This window comes from Leuresthes tenuis, unplaced genomic scaffold, assembly GCF_036924035.1.
Source record: "Leuresthes tenuis unplaced genomic scaffold, fLeuTen1.0.hap1 SCAF_5, whole genome shotgun sequence".
Lineage (NCBI taxonomy): Eukaryota > Metazoa > Chordata > Actinopteri > Atheriniformes > Atherinopsidae > Leuresthes > Leuresthes tenuis.
Genome location: NW_027325359.1, coordinates 14,277,157 through 14,298,433, shown reverse-complemented (window position 1 = coordinate 14,298,433; position 21,277 = coordinate 14,277,157). Strand labels below are relative to the sequence as shown.

General features: G+C 40.4%; 2 protein-coding genes across 3 annotated transcripts in view; one reads left to right on the top strand and one right to left on the bottom strand.

The window, feature by feature from the left end:
- Positions 1-884: 884 nt before the first annotated feature.
- Positions 885-4,467, bottom strand: LOC140306643 (sialic acid-binding Ig-like lectin 12). 2 transcript variants are annotated; one of them, XM_072385246.1, is made up of 7 exons: positions 4,387-4,467; positions 3,979-4,293; positions 3,484-3,768; positions 2,017-2,304; positions 1,779-1,881; positions 1,548-1,659; positions 885-1,316 (listed from the first exon to the last, which is right to left on the bottom strand). In XM_072385246.1, exons 1-6 carry the CDS (start codon positions 4,463-4,465, stop codon positions 1,554-1,556), a joined length of 1,176 nt encoding a protein of 391 aa, XP_072241347.1. In that variant the 5' UTR covers positions 4,466-4,467; the 3' UTR covers positions 885-1,316; positions 1,548-1,553. The 2 variants fall into 2 exon arrangements, with proteins under 2 accessions (XP_072241347.1, XP_072241346.1); XM_072385245.1 differs by having other exon boundaries at positions 885-1,659.
- A 13,845-nt stretch (positions 4,468-18,312) lies between these two features.
- Positions 18,313-21,277, top strand: part of LOC140307360 (A disintegrin and metalloproteinase with thrombospondin motifs 20) — a 77,329-nt gene continuing 74,364 nt past the window's right edge. Inside the window, exons 1-2 of the mRNA XM_072386209.1 lie at positions 18,313-18,441; positions 18,597-18,958. Coding sequence (XP_072242310.1) covers positions 18,351-18,441; positions 18,597-18,958 — 453 coding nt within the window. The 5' untranslated portion in view covers positions 18,313-18,350. The remainder of the gene's footprint in view (positions 18,442-18,596; positions 18,959-21,277) is intronic.

Here is a 21,277-nt window from a genome sequence, read left to right as displayed (position 1 = left end):
ATCATGGGACACTCCGGCACTCTGAAAAGCTTCTTTGACAGAGCTGACTCAAACAGACATCAAACAGTGTTTTGCAAGGACTAGATATTCACAACTAATTTTGGAGACATTATCTAGTATGTATCTAAACTTTTACAAGTTATTGCTTGAAATTAATGGGATTTTTAAAAAACTAAATGAGATCCCTGCAGCATGTGGTTACTTTCACACATTACAATTTTTTTTTTCTTATCAGACTACTGCTCTGGATTCAGGTTAAGGAAACAGCAAATGACTCTAAATCAGATTTTTGTTTGCAAGTGTTTGTGTGTGTGTTTGTGCCTCACGCTTTTGTGCCACAAGACCCTAATCCATCTGTAAGGGAATGAAATGAGGCGAAAAGCCGAGTGATTCTTTGTGCGAGAGCACAATAGCAGTGAGCTCAGTGGGTGTGTAAAAGGATGAGCCCTGTTTTAGGCAGGCTGGCAAAGCTTACAAATCACCTGCCAGGCTTCGTGTACAGAGGGAGCCTCCATTATTCCTGATATGATATTTGACTAAATAGATAATGATAAGTTAATTTATCAACCAAACAATTCTCTTTTTAAAACAAAGAAGTCATTTCAGTTTCTTACATTAGTGTCAGTGGGACATGAAACTGGACCACACATGAGTGTGTTTGATTGCCAACTAATCTCTGAAGTCCATTATAGATCCTACCCTCATGTCGTCACTGGACAGTAAATAGCCAAAGCCTTTCGTTAGCTCACCCCCGTAAGACTGATCTTCAATGTAGCAAAGAGCTTTGAGGTGAGATGCACTGCAAACAGTTTGCTTCATCGCAAGCCACAATATGTGTGCTTTTTCTTAAGTGATACCTGAATAACCAGCACAACTTTGAAATAGTTCATCATTTTAATAGCATATCAGACATAACTCAAATTTACAATAAGGATAAGAGTTACATGAATATTACAGGGAAGTAATGCACTGTTTTCTTCTGAAAATGCACATTGTAAAGTGACTGAACCTGTCTTCATAAGCTGTTTTAAAAAACTCATAGGTTGGTTTTGTGAGCAAGTTATTCTGAACTATGGTTGGTTTCACACTGCAAGAGCTTTTAGGTTGCAACAGTTAGTGCCACAGGAGCAAAAGTCAGGGTGCAAGAGGGAAGTCAGGGTGAGTGGGGGTTTCAACAGTCTATGGGGCCCAGTTATACCTAGTTTCAGAGTCGACATTTCTTTTAACCAGAATATTTATGTAACCTTGACCATGTGCTTGTCATTGTAACCACGACAATGAAGATCCTCTGTTCAATCCCAAATTCCTCCGTAAACCTTAAAATGAACAGAGCCAGAAGTGAATGAATATCTGTGCTATATCATGGCTGCATGTGTCGCATTCGAAGGACAGCGTCCAATAACCCATGGAGTGTTTTTTTTGCCTGCAGATCACTGAAATATGTGTTCAAATTAAAACATTTTACATTACCTATGTGTGTATTCTAAAACATAATGTGTTACAACACATGCAACAGTTCATAAGTAAAAAAGCTAACAAAAGCGTACATTTTTTCATCTGGGTGGTGGGGAAATAACGCTGTACTCCTGTTCAATATCTCCCCTTCTCAAGGATGCATAGGTTCTGTTTTCTTGTAGTTTCCTCTTCTTCCTTTTGCCTCTGCAAATATTGAATGACTTGGTATTGGCAAGGTAGAACAATAACTGTTTTTGATCATTTAATGTAGCTATTTATTTTCTTGTTAAGAGTTTGCATTGAAGGCACTTTAGCAGTCTTACCGTTTGTAAATATAGAAAGCCAAGATAGTGATGAAGACCAAGTTCAGACTGAAACACACCGCTGTTATCCAGGGAAGGACTGCATCAAAACTAATATTCACATCTAAAAAAAAAGAAATACATGAGGTTATCACAGAATTTTTCAACCATTGGAAGCTACTAAGAATGACATTTCTTCATTTTTTTGGAGATCAGTACAATACAACACAATATTAATTTGACCAGATGAAACACTCACAGTTCAGCTGGAAATTCGCGGTGGAATTCTGAATTACAATATCACTCTCAGCCTGTCCAATTTCATTGCTGCTGATGCATTTAACGGTGGTGCTGTGGTAGGTGATGGCAGGCATGATGATGGTGCTGCTCACTGTTTGGAGGTTGCTGGAGCTGCTGACCGAGTAGTCTGTTAACGTTTTTAAAGGCCATGTGATCGGCGGCAGAGGATTCCCCCGACTGAAACACACACAGACCAGCAGTTCTCCTTCAACCGTGCAGTGGGAATCGTTCTGGATTTTAGGTGAGACTAAAAAGAAAGAAAGAACTCAAAGCTGTGACTCTGAACCATGACATGCAATAATCATAATGATATAATATACCAAGCAGCTATTTGGAACTATTTGCAACCTCATCAGATCTGTGGGAAGAAAAATGTAAACCTGCCCAAATCAAAGGGGTGAGTCACAAAGAGCACTTGTCAACCTTGAGAAAACTGAAAAAAAGTCTCAGCTATACCGTACATATTGAAGGATTGCTAAATTCATCAAAAAGGCTCTAGGCTGGCTTCAGTTACAGGACCTAAATGCTTTCATGTTAAATTGGTGTAGAAAATCTAGTGACCCAATGCACCCTACAATATGCTAAATAGTAACCCAGTCTCACGAATTGTATAAAGTTTTGTCCAAACATTCAGTTTGTAGTGGTTTCCCAATCCAGGCTTAAATATTGTCACAATATAACTGTGTCAAATGACGGGAACTGATGCCAGATAATATTCATCCATGTAGGATGTGACAATAAACATGTTAATAACTCTAAACATGTATGTCTGAACATCTTAAAATGAATTCCAACTCAAACCATGCACTCCTAACAGTTACCAGTTGCTCCTGAGAAAGAAATGTAGAGAACTAAGGAGGAAAATTGTACCTAATTTGCAATTTCTTTGCCTTTATGGTGAGATCGCTGGGTATTTTTCCAGTGGATCAAACTATGTTTTTTATGATCTGTCATGAGATCACATCATAATTAGAAAACACCCTTATGCATCAATCATTACAATGGTTTTTCTGATTTTCCCTCGTACATGTCCCTAGAACATGTGCTCTGGATTTGGAGAATTGTTTCTAGACACCGCCAATTAAAAGTTATGTTGATTGGTCACAAGGTCAGTGAGTTATAGCCAATATGGCTGACGTTAGAGGTCCTTTAGAATTTGGTGTACAGCACATTAAGCCGGACATGTCAATCGGACTTACTCTGTCTAGGGTTAAGCTTTTGAAAAATCCCATTTTTAAGTCCTATTTAGCGCCTCCATGTGGCCAAATGTGCTCACATTTCTTGAAAGGTTGGCCAAGCTTGGTTTGGCTCATCGCACACAGAAATGTGTGACACAGCATAGGAACATAATAATAGTAATAATAAAACTGCTCAGCCATTATAACCCCAACCACTGAAGTTTAAGTAATAGAAACATTCTACTTACATTTTACAGTCAAGGCAACGGCTGTTTCAACAACATCATACTTGTGCTCTGCCACACACGTGATGTTGGTGTTGTGATAATCTTCAGTAAGATAGAGCATTAACCTACTGTCACGATGGAAATAGCTATCCTGAAGAACTGTGGATTGTCCATCAGCTTTTGTCCATTTCCAGTAAATATGTGCTGTGCGAGAGCATGATTCATAAACCCTACATCTGAACATGACATCTTGTCCCTCTGTCATTCCCCGAAGAGGAACCGAAACGAAAGGTTTTTTAGTTAATGCTGAAATTAAACAGAAATCACATGTTAGAATTAAGGTGTGTTTTATGTCGTGCATTGGTTTATGTGTATTGCAACAAATCTTTTTCTTTGAACTGTGATTTTGAACATCACTAATAAATCATTTCTTTTAGTTTGTTTAGAGCATTAAGTCTTGAGCCTCAAGGCAATATAAACTAATCACATGCAACAACCAAAATATTTGTTACTCACCAGAAACTGATATGTGAACTTTCTTTGGGAAAATGTAGGTCTGATTACATCCCCATTCCAATTTGAAGCCATACTCGTACTCTCCTCGTGGCAGGCCATTTATCCAGAAACTGTCTCTTGTTTCAGAATCCACCTTGCTGACTGTTTTTGTAGCTATGATTGTTGATGGATCTCTTTCAAACATAATCTTTTTGTATGGGAGTGTGACTTTGTTTTGTGGAAAAGTCAGCTCATGACGGATATGAAAGCAGGTGCTAGATTCCACTTTGAAGTGTTCCGTTACGTTGATTGAAAACTCTCTATCATCAAGGCTTTCTGCCAGAGACAAAATAAAAAAAAGAGGTCACTTTCTTACGTTCTGTTTATGAGGGTTATTCTTATTCTTATTCATATAATGTAGTATCAAACCTTTGACACACGCACGCTGGCAGCTGCTAGCCCTCAGAAAAATTAAGATGATCACGGAATAGATTGAAGTCATCTTCATTTTGTGTTAAAATAATCAAAAATAGGTAAGATTTATAGTCTCAAGAAAATCCCATGCTGATATTTTGTCTCTCGTATCTTCAACAAAAACGCTCAAATTTAGATCAAATGTGCTGTAAAGTACTCACGTACCTCCCAGTCCAAAGCTTTGTGTGTTTTTCAGTCTTCTGAAACTGGTAGGAAGTTATTTTTAAAGGAAACAACTTGAAATGACGCAACGTTTGCTTTAAAAAAAAAAAAGGAAGAGACTATTGCAAGTTCACAACCGAAATGACGAGCATAATGTTAATCCTGCTGTGAAACAACTGAAACAGTTTTTCTTTACCTCTGAGGATAATCATACCACTAATGCAGCACTGTTGTGATTCACCAGAGATCTTGCTTGCACTCAAAATGAATGGGCGTGCTGCAGCAATAACACGGTAGATAGGGAAAAACTTTTCAATAACAGCCCTGAAAGTTACATTTGTGAGATTTTTGTGTCACTTTTGCAGCAACTTCATTTCAAAGTGGTTGGAAGGCTGGGGTGAATGGATCGCATTTGACCCATTCATCCAAGTGTGATTTAAAATTAATTGACTTTTAATTGACTTTAGCACAAGGGCAACATGTTTATTTGTCATTTTGACACACATACCTCTGAGGAAAGATAACACGGCTACTGACCTGCACTGTATCTGTAGTGTAACTCGTCTAAATTGGTGAAATGTGACCAAACAAAAAAATACAACTCATTACACATTACTAGAGTACAAATTGCCATCTTAATTTTTGCATGCCTCACAAATGTCCACTAGATCTTTGTGCTCCTTGCACACAGGCCTAGTGCACCAGGAACACGAGCTGCTGACTTTTCTGTCTTTGAAAGTTGGGCAGCTCGTTGCCTCGATGATATGCTTTTAAAGTTTATACATTATACATTGTCCCTGTACAGACAATTCCACTTATTGCATGAGGTACCCTTGCATCGCACCTTCCTCCGAATGGCACAAGCTGCTCATCTATGGTGACACAGTCACTGGGGATGAACCATTTTTTGCATTTGTTCAGGAAACAGTCCCACATTTAGGTACGTGTGGTGGGCATGTTGCCTTTTCCCTGTCGCAGAGCCCTGGTCCTCTTGTTGTCAAACCATATATGATGCAGCGAATATCCTTAAATCTTCTGAGCCCCATGGTGGCCTTGTAGATTGTGTTTTTCAGTGGATCCACAAACATCTCCTGCAAGACCACATCCCAGCTCTTCTCCTCCCCAGCAAGTCAAACCAATAAAATCCATGAATTCTTCTTTCTCAGTGTTTCTCCACTCTTTTGCTTTTCCTTCGTCCCTCTAAATTGGTGCATTTTAGTACCTGCTCAACGATGGTGTCACTCATTAACATATCTGGGCATCTTTTAGTGAAACAGCTGTTGATCCAGGTGTAGGTGTTATGCCATGAGTGGGAGGATTCTCATTCCGGTAAGATCAGATTTCACTCAGTTCATTGGACTTTGAGTTTCTTCTTCAGAAGTCTCATCAGATAAGTTCTCTACAGTATGTCATCAGAGAAGCCTTCTTCATGTAGGTGAGCTGGATTCCCAGACACACCTACAACTCCAGCTTGACTGTGGCAAATATTCTAGGTAATTTCGGACTCATCTTCATCTGGTTCATCCTGCAGCATCTGGACAACCATCTCAACAGTAAATCTGCGAACAGCCATACCTGAATAAAGAAAATTAAAAGCACAACAATAATTTCAGATGTATATCAATATACAAACACATACATACAGATTTAATTTGGTGATTTGGATAAAATATCTTAACTAACAACTTTTATAACTATTTAGCCAAGTAGAGAGCTAACTACAATGACATTTGCTGACTAAAATAGAATATGTCAGCAGCTAGCTAGCTTATAGCAATTAGTTGAACCCTTCTGATAAGTAATGGACTCACTCTCAAGGTAACCTAATCATTATGTACAGCTATATTTCACAGTTGTCAACAAATATTTTCTTAGGCTAAGTTGTAAACAGACTGACATGTATTACATGTACTTTACAGTCACGCACAAAGTCGTACTGAGTAACCAGACTAAGGTATTCATTCATTTATATTTAAACACTGTGTTTACTATTACTCTCACGTTAACCCGAGAGCACGCAAAGATGCTCATCTTCTGGACATCCATAATGAAAGAACTGAATCCTCTAAGCAGACTCCCATGGCTTGGTGTTATCTATTTCTACCTCACTGTTATTTTGGTTGCTGGTCACAAATAGTGCAGCAGCTGTCCTGCCTGTGGCTCTTGGGGACCTATTACCTTGTCTTGTAATTCCCCCTGTTTCTTTTTCAACCTATAAAAATCACTTGACTGAAATTTATGTGACACGTCTTGACTTGGACAGACTAATCTGTAGCGTGGTTATATGTAAAAAGTGTGGTCAGATATGAAAACTTAGTTTATCTCCAAAGTGCTTATGTGAAAACTGATCCTTGCTTATTTCAAACCATGTGTGAGTGCTAATGGGGCAGGAAATATAAGGATCTGTGCAAGTGTGTGTGGGTGTGTTTTGTGTATATAAACAGAACAGATGTCACCTCGAGGTACAGAGTCATTAGGCAGAGAGCAAATGGAGTAAGTTTGCCCCTGAGCTCTGGCATATCTGGCATCTCATCTGGCGTCTTAACTCTGACCTAAACTAAGAGGCTATTAGAAATAAGGAAGGAAAGAGCAGGTACATAACAGATAAAAAGAGAGTGAAATGAGGAAAGGCAACGCCTTACATTTCAGAAAACACACTTTTTGTCTCTCTGAGATAAAGATGAGATGGTTGATTGTGGTTTTGTTTTTAGTGTTAAGTACAGACTTAGAGGCTGGGGGCAATTACCGAGTTTATCTTGAAATCACAGGGAAACGTTTGCCTTGTTCTCCCCATAGTTATAAAACCCACCTACAAAGGTTGCCAACATACTGTGTCTTTCCCAGCAACGGCCTGGTAAAGTTTCTGAATGCTGGAAAGTGTTGGATGGATATTCTGTTGCTCATGAAGAAATTATTCAATTAAGCAGCTGCACGTTAAAGTAAACTATATAATATGTGCACTGACCAAAAATTGATGTATTCTTTCTGATGGACACTTTTTCCTTTTACTCATTTATTAATTTATGACATCCAGCACAACTTCCAAAGTACAAATCTCAGTCAGAGGTTTATTTGGTCTCTGCAGCATGTGTCTACTGCAGATGGGGTTAAAATTGACATCCAGTGTTCTAAAAACTTGACAGAACTTGTACTGAACCTGATGGTTTATTTAAAGGCTGATGTTGACATACTGATGTGACATGATTCCTGTCTAACCACATAAGCCTAAACCCCATCAGGTGATTTAGGTGCCTAAACCTAACCAAGCAAGTGAAAGTAAAAGTAAACAAACATTGTGTGGAAACAAAGGTGGGTCTTAAAAAACAAAAGTAAAAATGTTGGATTGGACAGGAGATGAATTAACTCCAACACACCCTCCCATCCCTACATATGTTGTTTTTTTTTTTGTCAAGACTATCCTCCGCCTAAAAACAATCCCATGAGTAATTTGTTCATGCAGGCAATAACAAACTATAAATATATTAAAATAAACTCTGAAGAGCAATGACGTGTCGAAATCCATTAAAGTAACAGCGGCATAAAACTTCAAATTCACAGTATTTTAGTGATGGGTTATCTCTAGCCGAGTAATCTGAGCAATTTATGTTTTTGCCAAAACTTAACAAAGAAATAACAAAGTGTCGTTGTGATGATGTGACACCAGGGCAACCACCAAAAGGGCATCCAATTAAGGCGGTCCACTTAAGATTGCAGTGGCTTAGTACAAAACGAGTATTGCAGTCCGAAAGATTCAATACATTTCTTCAACCCTAACCAATTACTTTTGCATTTTCAACCCCTAACTAACCAATGTTATTGCCTCGACCCAAACAGTAGGATATGAAGTGTTGGAAGGTAAACCAGAAGTTAAGAAGCACTTTCTGTATATGGGTGACGTGTGCATGATCGTGATTTACTCAACTATTCCCACTCATCTAGCTCCGCTTTACACCACCATGTGAGATATAGTCTTGATATGTTACACGTTGTTTAGATCAAAATGAGGACCAGCTCTGGAGATACGTTTACATCAACCACATCTAATGACTACTGTAATTATGTGACAGGTGTGAAAGAGTAAAGATCTATTTTTGCACTGCTAGTCTGACCTGAGGAGAGATATCTCATTTTGGATACCTCTGCGCACTACACTGTGCTTAGTTGGATAGTAAAATAATTTTGGTAAGAGAGTTACCTGCAATCAAACACAGCACACCAGAACTAACATCTACCATCAATGCTTGATATTAATCTGTCAGATTTGGTTAGCTAGCTAGCAAAAGCACTGGTACTGGCAACATGATCACAGTCAGGCGTGAGTTACATGGTTAACAATTTACGGCATCAAATCTGTGACCTACCAGATAAAGATGCTCTCTCCACCTGCTGTAGTGACAACGGAGTTCAGTGTTTTTATTCATGACACAGAGGAAACTGCACCTGTAGTCTCAGCCTAAAAATGAATTAAGTAATAACTATTAACTAATTATTCAGAAAATGGATATATCAGAGCAGAGCCACATCTGTGGGTTCACAAACCTCAGTTCAGAGACTGATAAAAATATTGGCTGGTTAGTCAATTGGAACCATGGCTCAGCAGTTCCACAACAGTACAGAAATACAGTATTGGAGTGCAGTCAGTGATAACATTAACAATGAAAACCACAAGAGAAAAAGTAAATAGAACTCAGATCAGGGCTGTCTTTACCCATGTTCTATAGAAATGATCATCTCTAGGATGCTGACTGTTTCCAATATGTGGGCCAATATCGGTACTCCGTATTGGACTGTTAGTAAATCTCAAGAGTCACAGCCCACTTAAGTTTCACAGCTGTTAATATCTCAAATACCAGGCAGCTGTCTCTGGCATCTCCTTTGCCACTTATCACAACAGGGTTACAGGTCTACTCTGTGCCAGGAAAAATTCCAGGGCTCAGCAGATATGGTCATTCGCGTTTGGCCTTTTGTACATCTGGTGAGACATGATGATTGCTAGTGAGTTGTATAGCAGTCAGTCATGATATGGACACATATCAGGTGGCGGATTGTCTGTCATGGAGGTAGTGGAAACTTTAGATATCGAAATGTTTCCTCTTGTCAACTGGCCAAATATTAAGGCCTGAGCAGACAGAGCAGCTGATTTACTAGTTTCGTCGACTTTTTCTGCATGAGAACTTCTTTGCATATTTATCTCTCCTATTTCCACTGAAGAGGACAAAAACGCTTTAAAGGGAAAAACATTGACTCCAGGGGGGGACATACATCATAGGTAATCAGCGCTTACTAATTCTATTGTGAAGAAGGATGCATGATTGCTTTCAGACAACTGCACAAAGGCCATACATTTGTCAGTGAAACCTAATAACTTTGAGACAGTCACATGACTTGGTTAGCAGCCAGCGTGCTGTGAATGGTACCGTGGCAGATATAGTGTGTGTGAAAAGCTAGCGTATCATCTGTTTGGATCATCGTCGACTCTGTGTAACGTTAACGAGTGCGACGTCTCATTGCAGCTTATGACTACCCTCTTGGTGTCTGGTCTTTTTAAAGTCAGTTTCAGCAATAAACATGATGTCACTTTGCTTGGCTGTATGATTTGTCTCCTTATTTTAGTGTAACTGATACAATCATGTGAGAAATTAAATATACTTTTTTATGACACCACTCCTTTATGACACAAGACCTCTTCCCCAAATAAGCATTAAGAAGGAGTGAGGCATATCCTCAACAATCTTGTATCAGTTGCGGAAATATTTTCAGTTCCTCATTCAGGGCTGAAAACTGATGAAATCGAGGACAGCGGTGTGCCACTTTAACACTTCTATGGTGTTTAAGATCACTGTGGAATATAAACAATGCTCAGTTGTTACCAACAGCAACTCAATGATTATTAATTCATCTCTAATTCTTGAGGAGATCTGACGAGGAGGAGGAGGAGTCTGCCGAGGGACACAAAGCAGTGTCCCCTTGAGGAAAACGGGGCATTATAATCACTTCATACCTAAACCTTTTATATGTTAGTGGCCATACGTATTACATTCTTGCTGTCATCAGGGCAAGAGGAGGGAGCTGAACGCGCCACCAGTTCCTCACAGGGTACAGAAACAAATTAGCATACAAGCTCATGCTTACAGCTATGGTCAACCTAGAATCACCAGTTAATCAAACATGCACATTTTTGAACTGTGAAAGGAAGCTGGATTACCCAGATAAAAACCACACGGGCACAGGAAAAACATGCAAACTCCACAAAAAACAAGGCCCCAGCTCTGATTCAAACCAGGACCCTTCATGTTGTGTGGCATTGGTCCTGACTACTACGAAAACCGTCACAAAGAAACACAAATAATACATTAGAGCCATGAAATTTATGGTAAGTGGAAACATTTGATTGTTACTCTGATTAGATAAAAAAAAAAACTCACTCTATACCAAAGTATATCCCTCCATTTATCTTGATATTCAGATTAACCAAAGCTCTGAATGAGCTAATATGTGTTAAGCATATCTATTTGCATGCAACAAGATTAGTAAAGGTACATTTATATGCCCTTATTTGTCAGCGATTATTTTGTAAATTAAAAAGTAAAACTGGTAATTCAAAGGTTAACGATATTAATCTTAAGGATGATTTCTGTACCTTATGAGGAACCTATGACATCTTGACCTTTGGGCACAGAAATAATGCCACTGTTTCTCTGCGTGCACTTTTTAAGCACCAAACAGTCGACAGACTCCAAATCAGTCTTAACACTGATTTGTAAAATAATAAAATAGGTAAAAGGTTTGTCAAATTGAATAGTGATAATTTAGCAGAACTGTATTAGCAATTTGATTCTGTCACCCCCGGTGAGCCACATTTAGAACTGATAGTATTCCCAAGTCTGTCACAGTGAAACTTGCTTGCTGAACAATGCTGAAACTGTTCACTTTTATTCACATTCAGTTCTTGGTAAGAACTCAAAATACTGTGTTCTATAACAGCCATGACTAAAGGATGTAAAAAATACAGAATCTCATTATCTTCAACTATTTACACAACTCTCTTTTACACAGTCACCATTGTACACGATTTAAAACATTATTGTTTGATTGGCTGGATCTCTGAAGTGCCCTGAGATGGCATTTGTTGTGATTTGCAGCCACATAAGTACAACAGAATTGAACTGAATTGATTTTATTCAGCAAACAGGGATATTTTTCTTAATGTGATGGTTCATCAATAAGACAGTGCTCAGGGGAATGATGAAAGAGTGCCGCTTTGACATTGTTTTAAAGCTGTCAGCAGGGCTAAGGGACACAATGCCTCACTCGATGGGAGGAGGAAAGAAGCTGACTGTGTTTAAAGGGCACTTGGAATTCAGCCGCTTATGAAGCTTCATTCTGGCAATGGGGGGTGACGGAAGTGTCTTTTGGAGGAGGAGGGGGGGCTTAATCTGCAGTTCAAGCCAACACAGGTTTCAGGTGGCCGAGCTTTTTGATCACCGCACCATGAGAACCACCTGAGCGGTCAGAGATGGGGGAGGGTGGGAGCAGAGACGGGACAAGAGGTGTGACCAGTATGTTATGGTAACTCCTCCAGTGACACAGTAACCTGCTTTTTACGCACCGCTGACTTTTTTTACTCCGTTTTACGCTCAGATGGTTCAAACGTCAATTGCAGCATACGAGTATTAGAACAAGAAGAGCTCAATACAAGCGCACAAAGCAAAACCGCACATGACTGGCATGGCAGGCGATGACAACATGCTGAGATGTGTTATTGGTGACACCATTCTCTGTGGTCATGTTACAGGCTCTGCTATCAAAATATGAACACGTGCAAATGTGTGTCTGTAGCTGCACGGGTCCAATGAAAAGATGACCACGCTTCACACTGATGTCTTTTAAAGGGCAAATAATGCATCTTTCCATTCTCTTTTAGCCTGGAGCTAGGTTTCATCACTGAAATGATACGAAACATGGTAGCATTACAGAAATAGAATGAATTAAAGAAATCACAAAATTTGTTGAATTGTCCAAGAAATACATGTCATTAGCATTAAAACATAAAACAATAACGGACAATTCTGGACCACATGCAGAAAAACATTGCATGAGACGCGTGTGCCAGCCCATAATTCCACAGGTCGAGGTTTTTACCTAAACTCTGGTCATGTGACTCATTACAATCCACACAAAATAAAGCTGTACATGGCGCATGTTGGCAACAATTGTTTTACAATGGTAGATCTTAGATGGTAGTTTTATCTCAACAGTACTGTTCATTTCAATCTATTCTAAAAGGTTTATTTTAACCATCTTTTTTATTACACTTTGAATGGTTCCATGAACTCAAATACACAATCATTGACGACTATACAAAATCACATCTTTAATAACCTGTCTCTTAGACAGTTATAGTGTCCAATGAGGTTTCAACTTGCAACATTAAAATGAGTGGTACGGCAGCAACGCTCAGATGCAAGCCAGAAGGTATAGATCCCTGTTATGACTAGGAAACTCAAAACCAGTGAACCATGAGAGGCTGAGAGGCTCTGGAGCTCTTTCAGTTCTCTGGCCTCAGTTTTGCTCAAGTTTAGGCTGCGACGTGAAATAAAATGGCAGAAGTTAGGTCATTTGTTTTTTCAGGGATTCTTTGGTGATAGTACAGCATCGTTGTTATGTGCTAAATCACTCCCAGAACTAAGCACTGAGTAGAGTAAATGATTGACCAAGAGAGGAAACACGAAACAGGTAGAGAGGTTAGAGAGGACATGAACTAAATCAGTTGCTTTACTATACAAAAAAAAACAGCTGAAAACAGTCAAATACAGATTTAATTATAAGGCGTTTAAAACCACAGAATCACTGGACATAATAAATCAAATGTAACAAACTTGAGTGCATGATTTTCTTCTGATGTGTGGTTCACCACAATGTGTTACTTTGATTAAACTTGAATTATCTATGAGGAATCTTTCACCAAACTCTGCAAGGTTAGCTTTGGCTAAAGGCCATGCAGGTAAAAGAACATATAATTAGATTCAGACTACTAACAGTACAATCGTTGATAGCAAACCCTTAACCAGCAGATGACAAGTAATAGCCGAATAATGTGAACAGTCAGTGACCACCAAGAGCTGACTTTTTGCTCACAGAAGCATGGAACTAGTACGCAAATATAAACAAGACTAAATTAAACTTTCACAGTTGGGACACACAACAGATGTGATGTTTCCATGATGTATAGATGCCCACAACGGAATCTGACACATGTGCCTGGGACCTGACTCTGCACATCTGGCAGAGAATGGGAACGTCTTTTCCATTAACCGTGACATCTGTGAAGAAATAATGAGAAGCGCAAGTAGCCAAATGAGGTATCCAGAGAAGTCATACAGCTAACTTTAAGATGTTCTATAGATGATAAAGGCTATACTTAGTGGATGGGTGGGTAAAAAGATGTTAAAATAATAGCTAGAGGCTTTGACACATGTGTGTCATGAAGTCCAGGTCCCATTTACCTCCTGCCATGTTTGTTACGGTGTGAGAACGCAGTACATCTGGGACTCATTGTTATCTTCATCCAAAACTTGGTCTAATAATGTCATCGTCCTCTTGCACTGACACACACACACACACACACACACACACACACACAAAAGAAATGGGAAAAAAGCACACTTTAAGATCAGCATTATTGAAACGGCCTCACAGTGGCTTGTAAAATTTGGGTACCGGTGGTTAAGATGTCCGAAATGTATTTTTCAATTGAGCAGATGAACTGATCTCCAAACTGTATAAAGGTCATGATTAATACATATATTTCGCATTTTAAGTAGGATTGATATTTATCGGATTATATTAGAAGTTCAAAACTAGCACCTGTCTAGGATTCTTGCATTTTTAGAATTTTTAATAAAAGCGTTGCATAACATCAGTATATTATAGATATATCACTTAGCGAACAAATCGATCGTTAGCAAGCTGTATGACATGCTTCAAGACTGAGCAGCACAAACCTTTTAAAGCTGGGATTATTTCTTTCGTCACTTTGTGACATTCGTGATTTTGAACAGGCGGTTCTTTCTGCACATTCTCAAACAGCTCCAGATAGGGACAGAACTGTGACAGTGGTTTACTGGTATGAAAAGCCTCACAGGAGGCCTGGAGACAGAATGAATAACACATCGGGGAGGCATCAGAGTAACAGTGGAGAGAATTCACTTGAAACAGCAATAAGTTCATCTCAGGAGCCCTGAGATTCAGTTGCAGCCCAGACAGCCTGAATTAAACATCAGGCCCACGGTGCACATGTTTTTAATATGTTTTCATCAGTAAGAGAATGAGATATGGAAAATATTTTTCTTTCATCAGGATATTGAACCAGTTCCATTATTTCTGTTTCCCTTTCTTTCTTTCTTTCTTTCTTTCTTTCTTTCTTTCTTTCTTTCTTTCTTTTCTTGTGTTCAGAAGAATTAACTGTAGCAAATGTTTGTGGACTTAGAAAATCCTGAATTGCCGGGAAGTGCTGAAGAACACCTGCACATCAGCTTTACTTTATGTGATGAAATCATAGAATAGAATAGAATAGAATAGAATAGAATAGAATAGAATAGAATAGAATAGAATAGAAAAATACTTTATTCATCCCAGAGGGGGAAATTTAAAAAAAAATTCATGACAAGATTTAAGAGATTCCTTCATATACAGAAGCAATGACATTTAGCAAATTGGCAGCAGTGACGGGTCCCGATCAGTAAAAGACCAATAAAAATGAGGCTTACGCTGCCACAGTTTACTTTAGACTGAAACGAGTTCATGAAATAAAAGTTCAGACTGACTTGTGAGAAAGACACTTAAAAATAGCAATCGCCATGACTGGGAGACTAAACGTTTTGTGTGAAAGCACAAGCTTAGACGATCCAAAAGTGTTTCCTGTGAGTCCAGTTACACACAATGCTTTGACATTAGTCTTCAGCGGACATGAAAAACAAGATTCCTTTCAAACGTCCATCAACTTTGTGGAAGACTTTACATGCCTAAATGATTAAGGAGAACCTGACCGCATCATAGCCAAGGAAGTCTTCTTGCTCCAGTCGATGACAGTGAGCAATGGCTCACAGTGCCTAATTGATTATTCCTTTGAGGGCTTAAAATCTTCCCACAAGTTATACCTCAGTGCTACTTTGGATGCATCAGCAGCCAAACTAACACAGTGTACAATGCAGTCAGCAAAGGCCAGATCCAGATCATTCTTTTTACATGGAATATTACACTGTATAAACAGTATCAAATTAAACTAGAGACGGGTGACTGCCACAGCAGAATGCCTGCACACTACAGAACAAAGCACACTCAAGTCACGGCATCACAATTCTTTATTGATATTGAGTATTGAGGCTATTATGGATACGAGTGAAGACATGGATTTTAGACTGCTACACACTGCATTCCCATGTTGTTAGCTCTGACTGTGCAGCTTAAGATGTCAGTCATCCAATAAAACCTCCCTTCACAAAGTAAATTTTTGCAGGCAATAGTTTAAATCCTCTTTATTGCCCTCACACAACACCTGACTCATAACATGAAAGGCATACTTTGTGTATCTATATTCATCCACCCTGGGTGGGTATGTTTCTGTTTCAATTGAGACACAACCATTGCTGTTCATAATGATAATGAGTTACTTACATTCGTAACTGCCGTGTTATTATATTCAGTTCCAATAAGAAACCCATTTTTGTAAACCAACCTGTCTTGTGGGTTAAAACAGAAATCTATACCTCAGTTTTGCCATTGTGATTGTATTACTCTAAGTTACTCATAGGTCGGTTAAAATGTCTGTTTCCAACATGTCTGGAAACAGATGCCAAGACTGTAAAAGTTTTGGAAAAGTGTTTACAACCCAAAACGTAATTTAGATAATCAAACGCTCATAGTGTCAAACTGTGGACAAAACCAACTGACCCCAGAGTTTCTTGTCAGTGGTTGACATTTGCAAGTCAGCTATGAAAAAAACTAAAAAACAGCCCAATATTTGAATTTCACAGCTTTGTTTGTGGTTACCAGACGTTGCAGTTCTTCTCTTTGGTTAGAGGCAAATCACATCCCACTGCTTAAAGCCCACGAGCCAGGATAGTATCTCCTAATTATACTTTCATTAAGACAGTAACCAAACTGACTTCCAGATGGATGGTTACTGGGATGTAAATGCCAGTAAAATAAAGCTGGACCTCAAATTTTCCTACTTGTTACTAAAAGAAAGGGAAAAAAAAAGAAAGTCATGTGCCGGGAGGATAATGGAGGGAAAAACTTGTAAGTGGTATTTCTTTATTGCTGTTTGTAGTCACTTGATGGGTGCTTTAATAAGGGGCATAACAAACTACATATAAAATTAAAGAAATAAAGCGTTGCCCGAACAAATGCCCCATTTTACTCAAATCCCACGTTTTGTTTCAGTAATGCCTGCTGCATGTTGCATTCTCTGGTTTAGCCCCCTGTCATACTGCTGCTGTTGAGTTAGAATCAGCTGCTGGCAAAGATAAAAAAAAAAAAGATATTATAACATAAGACATATTATGTCAGCTTGTTTGTGTGTGTGTGTGTGTATCCCATGCATATACGATTGAAAAGGAAAGAAAAAATCCCAAATATTTCACAATTACATTCCTCATACTGTCAATCATACGTGCTCATTTCAAAGCACGCACCTGTACATGGTGCTCCAATGAAACCGACTACCATAGCAGCACTGGCCTTCAAAACATAAAGAAGCACAGACACGTTAAAAAAATGTTGCCATTTCTGAAATCGTATTCTTAGTTCTTATATCTTATTTCCATTCTGTTTCATTAAACCTCTGCTTTGTTTTGATGTACTTGTCATGGAATACAGTTGAGTTTAGAAATTTCTTGTGTTTTGGGAAAATCTGTGTTGTGTTTTGTATATTTTTTTTAATGTTTTTTCCAGTGGTGTATTGTGGCCCCTGAGGCCCATCATGGATGACACCTGTTGCCTTAACCGGTTTATTCGGATATTAGGCGTATTAAGCCAATGCACACCGTGTGATGTGATCAATACATCAATGCAGCCTGTTTACCTTCTCCGTCAACTACACGCGAGGTCACCATTCACCATCTCAGATAAGTTACATCCCAACTCGAGCAATATTCTGTTGGCCTTGCACTGCTTCCAGGTGTCAAATCGTTGTATTTGAGTGTTCGCTCTCCTTCTTCCCTTCTCACTGCAGAGAAAAATAAGATGTTTTCAAAACTAATCTTTTGTTTAGTCTCGTTTTTTCACAATGCCCGGTGTTTTTTTTTTTTAATACACTGCAGCGACCCAGCTCCCATGCGTGGTGGTGCAGACGCGCTCGCCATTGGCTCTGCAGACTGCAGGGGCGTTGCTTCGCAGCTGTCGAGGGCTTCGGGTGCTCTAGGGATGGCTGAAAGCAACGAAAGCGTACTTGGCACCGATCCCCCCCTTTCTGTATAGATTGCAGTTTACATTAGGCAGCATTATTTTCTCTCCCGTCAGGTGGGGATGAGCGCGTCATAAAGAGCGAGGCTTTATAGAGGCTAGTGGACGCATGTTTAGCAATGCGATGAGGCCAATGCACTTTGCAAGACTTGCGCTGCAGAGAGCGTCCGCAGATCCCACGACCTGTTGCTGAGAAGCCGGGGGAACGGAGAGGGAGAGGGGGAGCCGCTCGGCAGAGACGGAGGGTACTTCCTTGGAGAGGACAGCGCTGGGTTTCTTTCGCGGAGGAAATCATGCAGTTTGCAATCTGGCTGGTTGGACTAACGTGTCATCTGTCAGCACTTGTCCGGGAGACTCAGCAGAACCGATTGCATCCTAAACAAGGTACTTTTGCTTCGTTCCCTACACTAAAGTATGTCATGTATGTATGTCAGTTGGAGCATGTTTGAGACTGATGAAAAGCCTTCATCTGCATTCATTAATGTCGCTACTTTGATTCCGAATCCCATCTTTCTTTGACTTTTTTTTTTTCTTTCCAGAAAGCTTCATCAAGCAGCTGTCATCGTATGAAATCATCACTCCGCTCCGAGTGAATGACTTTGGAGAATCATTCCCCCACAAATTACACTACAGACGAAGACGGAGAAGTTTGAATGATGAGCTGTCGGGCGTGCGGGTTCATTACAGGATTGATGCGTTCGGGGAGCGCTTTCATCTCAACCTCACCGCGGATTCCAGTTTCATATCCCCCTCATACACAGTGACACACCTGGGAGCCGAACAGGGCAACGACACGGACTCTTACTTCCACGACCGGGGAGAAATGCGGCACTGCTTTTTCCGCGGACACGTCAACGCGAAGAGCGAGCACGCTGCGGCGTTCAGCCTGTGCACCGGCCTGGTGAGTATTGGCGTCTCTCGACCTTCTCTCTTTAATCAAGCGATGCTGACATGCTTTCTCCCACTTCAACGGATCACATCCATGCACCAACCCGCAACTTAAGTGAAGTGTGCCGGAGTGTAACGGGAGCAAGTGCCAGCTGAACTAATGACACCGAGGAGACATGAACTTCTGAGCCTGTGAGGTGATGCTCCCGTTGGACACCGCGTCTAGGTGTAATGATAGAGGCTGCTTGGCTGAAGTGTAGCCCTGATCTGCTCCAGTTCGCAGTGGCTGTTCTGTTGTGTGAGGAGAGGGCGAGCAAATGAAAAGACTGTGATATTCTGTTTATTAGCTGCATTTGTGTTGCCGTGGGGACTCTTTAAAGTCTCAATCCAGCAGTCAGTTGCCCTAAAAAAAAAAAAAAAAAAAACTTCCACGGCCTCAAAATCACTTGGGATATGACCCTGCAGCTTTTCCCTCAGTCAGTGAATATGATCTTTGAATGTGCTCATAAAGTCCTGCCCAGATCTCTACCTGCACACACAAGCCCCCCACTGTTCCACTTGCTCACTTCTCCAAGTGGCTTGTGTTTGCTTCACATGTTAATGGTTCCTCGCAGTATGTGCAAAATAGCCGTACCGCCCCACAAGTGGTCAGGTTTGGCTGATTTTGCCCATGAAATGTCCTGCGACACTTGATGAAAAGACTTGATGGACATGTTAACCACATTTGTAACTTGAAAAAAACATTTGTTCTTAAAAAGTTGCAGAAATTCCAAAGGAGGACCTTTAAAAAATATTTTAAGCTGACATTTGACGATGCCAATGGAGGGTTGTCTCCCCCCCCCCCCCCAGTTTTAACTGACTGAAGTTGAAAATTGACCATCAGGCTGGTCCTTATACAGTCTCAAACAGAGTGTGTTGCCTCTTGTCACATCTACCCGATCTAACAGGACTGTAAAGGAATTATTGGGTAATTATGAGTTTATTACGAGAGACAGAGCAAGCGAGATAATCCCTATCCCCATAAATATATTTATGTGTCAAGTGGGGATCCTAATGCCCTAGTCATTTAATTTGCTGACTGCTGTGGGAGAGAATCTGATAACTGTTGAAGAGGGTGACTTCATGGGTCATATGAGGTTACTGATCCAGGAGCAGGGGGTTGACCTCGGTCGCGCCAGCCAGATTCTGTGTTGGGGGATGTTTGCTGGCAACAGCAACACAGTCAGAGTGACCATAGCCTTGGAGTATCCCTGTGCCTATCCCAGCCCAGCCCATGTTAGCGTCATAATCCTTATTTTAGATTGGTGCACCGTGTACAGTGCCAGGACTGTATGCAGAGGGTACCGGCTGCGCTTTGTGTCTCTATGAGCTCCAACATTCACAGTGGAAGTGGTGATTGTACTCCCACTGAGACATTAGATTATGGAAACGCTGTGTGTAGGAGACGACTTGCATTTCGTGGAGCTTTATGGAACAGAAACAAGCAAATAAAGCCTTTTTTTCATGTTTACGCAGCAATTTAAGACTTGAGAGGTCTTGCAATTATCAGGGTAATAAGCCTGTAGTACCCCCCCCCCCCCCCCCCCTACTTTGATGCACGACTCACTCATCCAAACGTGTTTGCTTCCTTTTTAAACAATCTTATCACTCACTGAGAATGACAAGACAATGGATACAGCACCAGAGGCTATTGGGTCATAAATGTGTCCGTTTCTGATCACTGGGGCTTAACGGCCAGGCCACATTGTGCTGAGATGAGGTCATTAAGGAATAATTCAGCCCTAAAACAAAGGGGTCAGTCTAGGAAAAAGCAGGTTCCCCTTTGGTCCAGAGTTACTCAAAGCTATCCCCAGGGGGCAGTTGGAGAAGGGGTGGCGGTGGTGGGGTCAGGGTTTAGGAGGTTTTGGCCTTTTCAAAGTGAGCTGTGATGGGCAGGAAAGAGGAGAATGCCCCGAAGAGGAGACAACTGCCAATGAAGGTTTGTGGGGATCTGAAGGACTGCTCACACCGTGGGAAAAGTTAGCTTGTGGTGAGGCAGGCCCTCTCAGCTCACCCACAGAATAGAATTGTGTCGTAGGACAGCCTGTGCTGAGAAATCAAGTCATCTCCAAATGACGCACCTCTGTTTTAAGATTGGACTCCTGACACCTCTATGTGCTATTTAACGTCAGAGGTTGTGTGCAGCTGTGCGTCACTTTTGGATGACTCAGCGCCCGCAGGCTTTCTTTGTGCCTTTGTGGGATTTGGTTAAACAGATGTGTGCCGACAGTCGGCGTTACCTCGCTTCAAATAGAAGCCTCTCAGTTTAAAGTCCAGTTCAGCACCCGCTGAT

What these genes read in the sequence shown, in the direction of transcription:
- LOC140306643 (XM_072385245.1), bottom strand. Translation starts at nt 4,465, where the DNA reads ATGAAGATGACTTCAATCTATTCCGTGATCATCTTAATTTTTCTGAGG. An exon ending in CCAGCGTGCGTGTGTCAAAG is followed by an intron (nt 4,294 to 4,386) that starts GTTTGATACTAC and finishes TGTCTCTGGCAG; the next exon opens with AAAGCCTTGATGATAGAGAG. An exon ending in AGTTCACATATCAGTTTCTG is followed by an intron (nt 3,769 to 3,978) that starts GTGAGTAACAAA and finishes GTTTAATTTCAG; the next exon opens with CATTAACTAAAAAACCTTTC.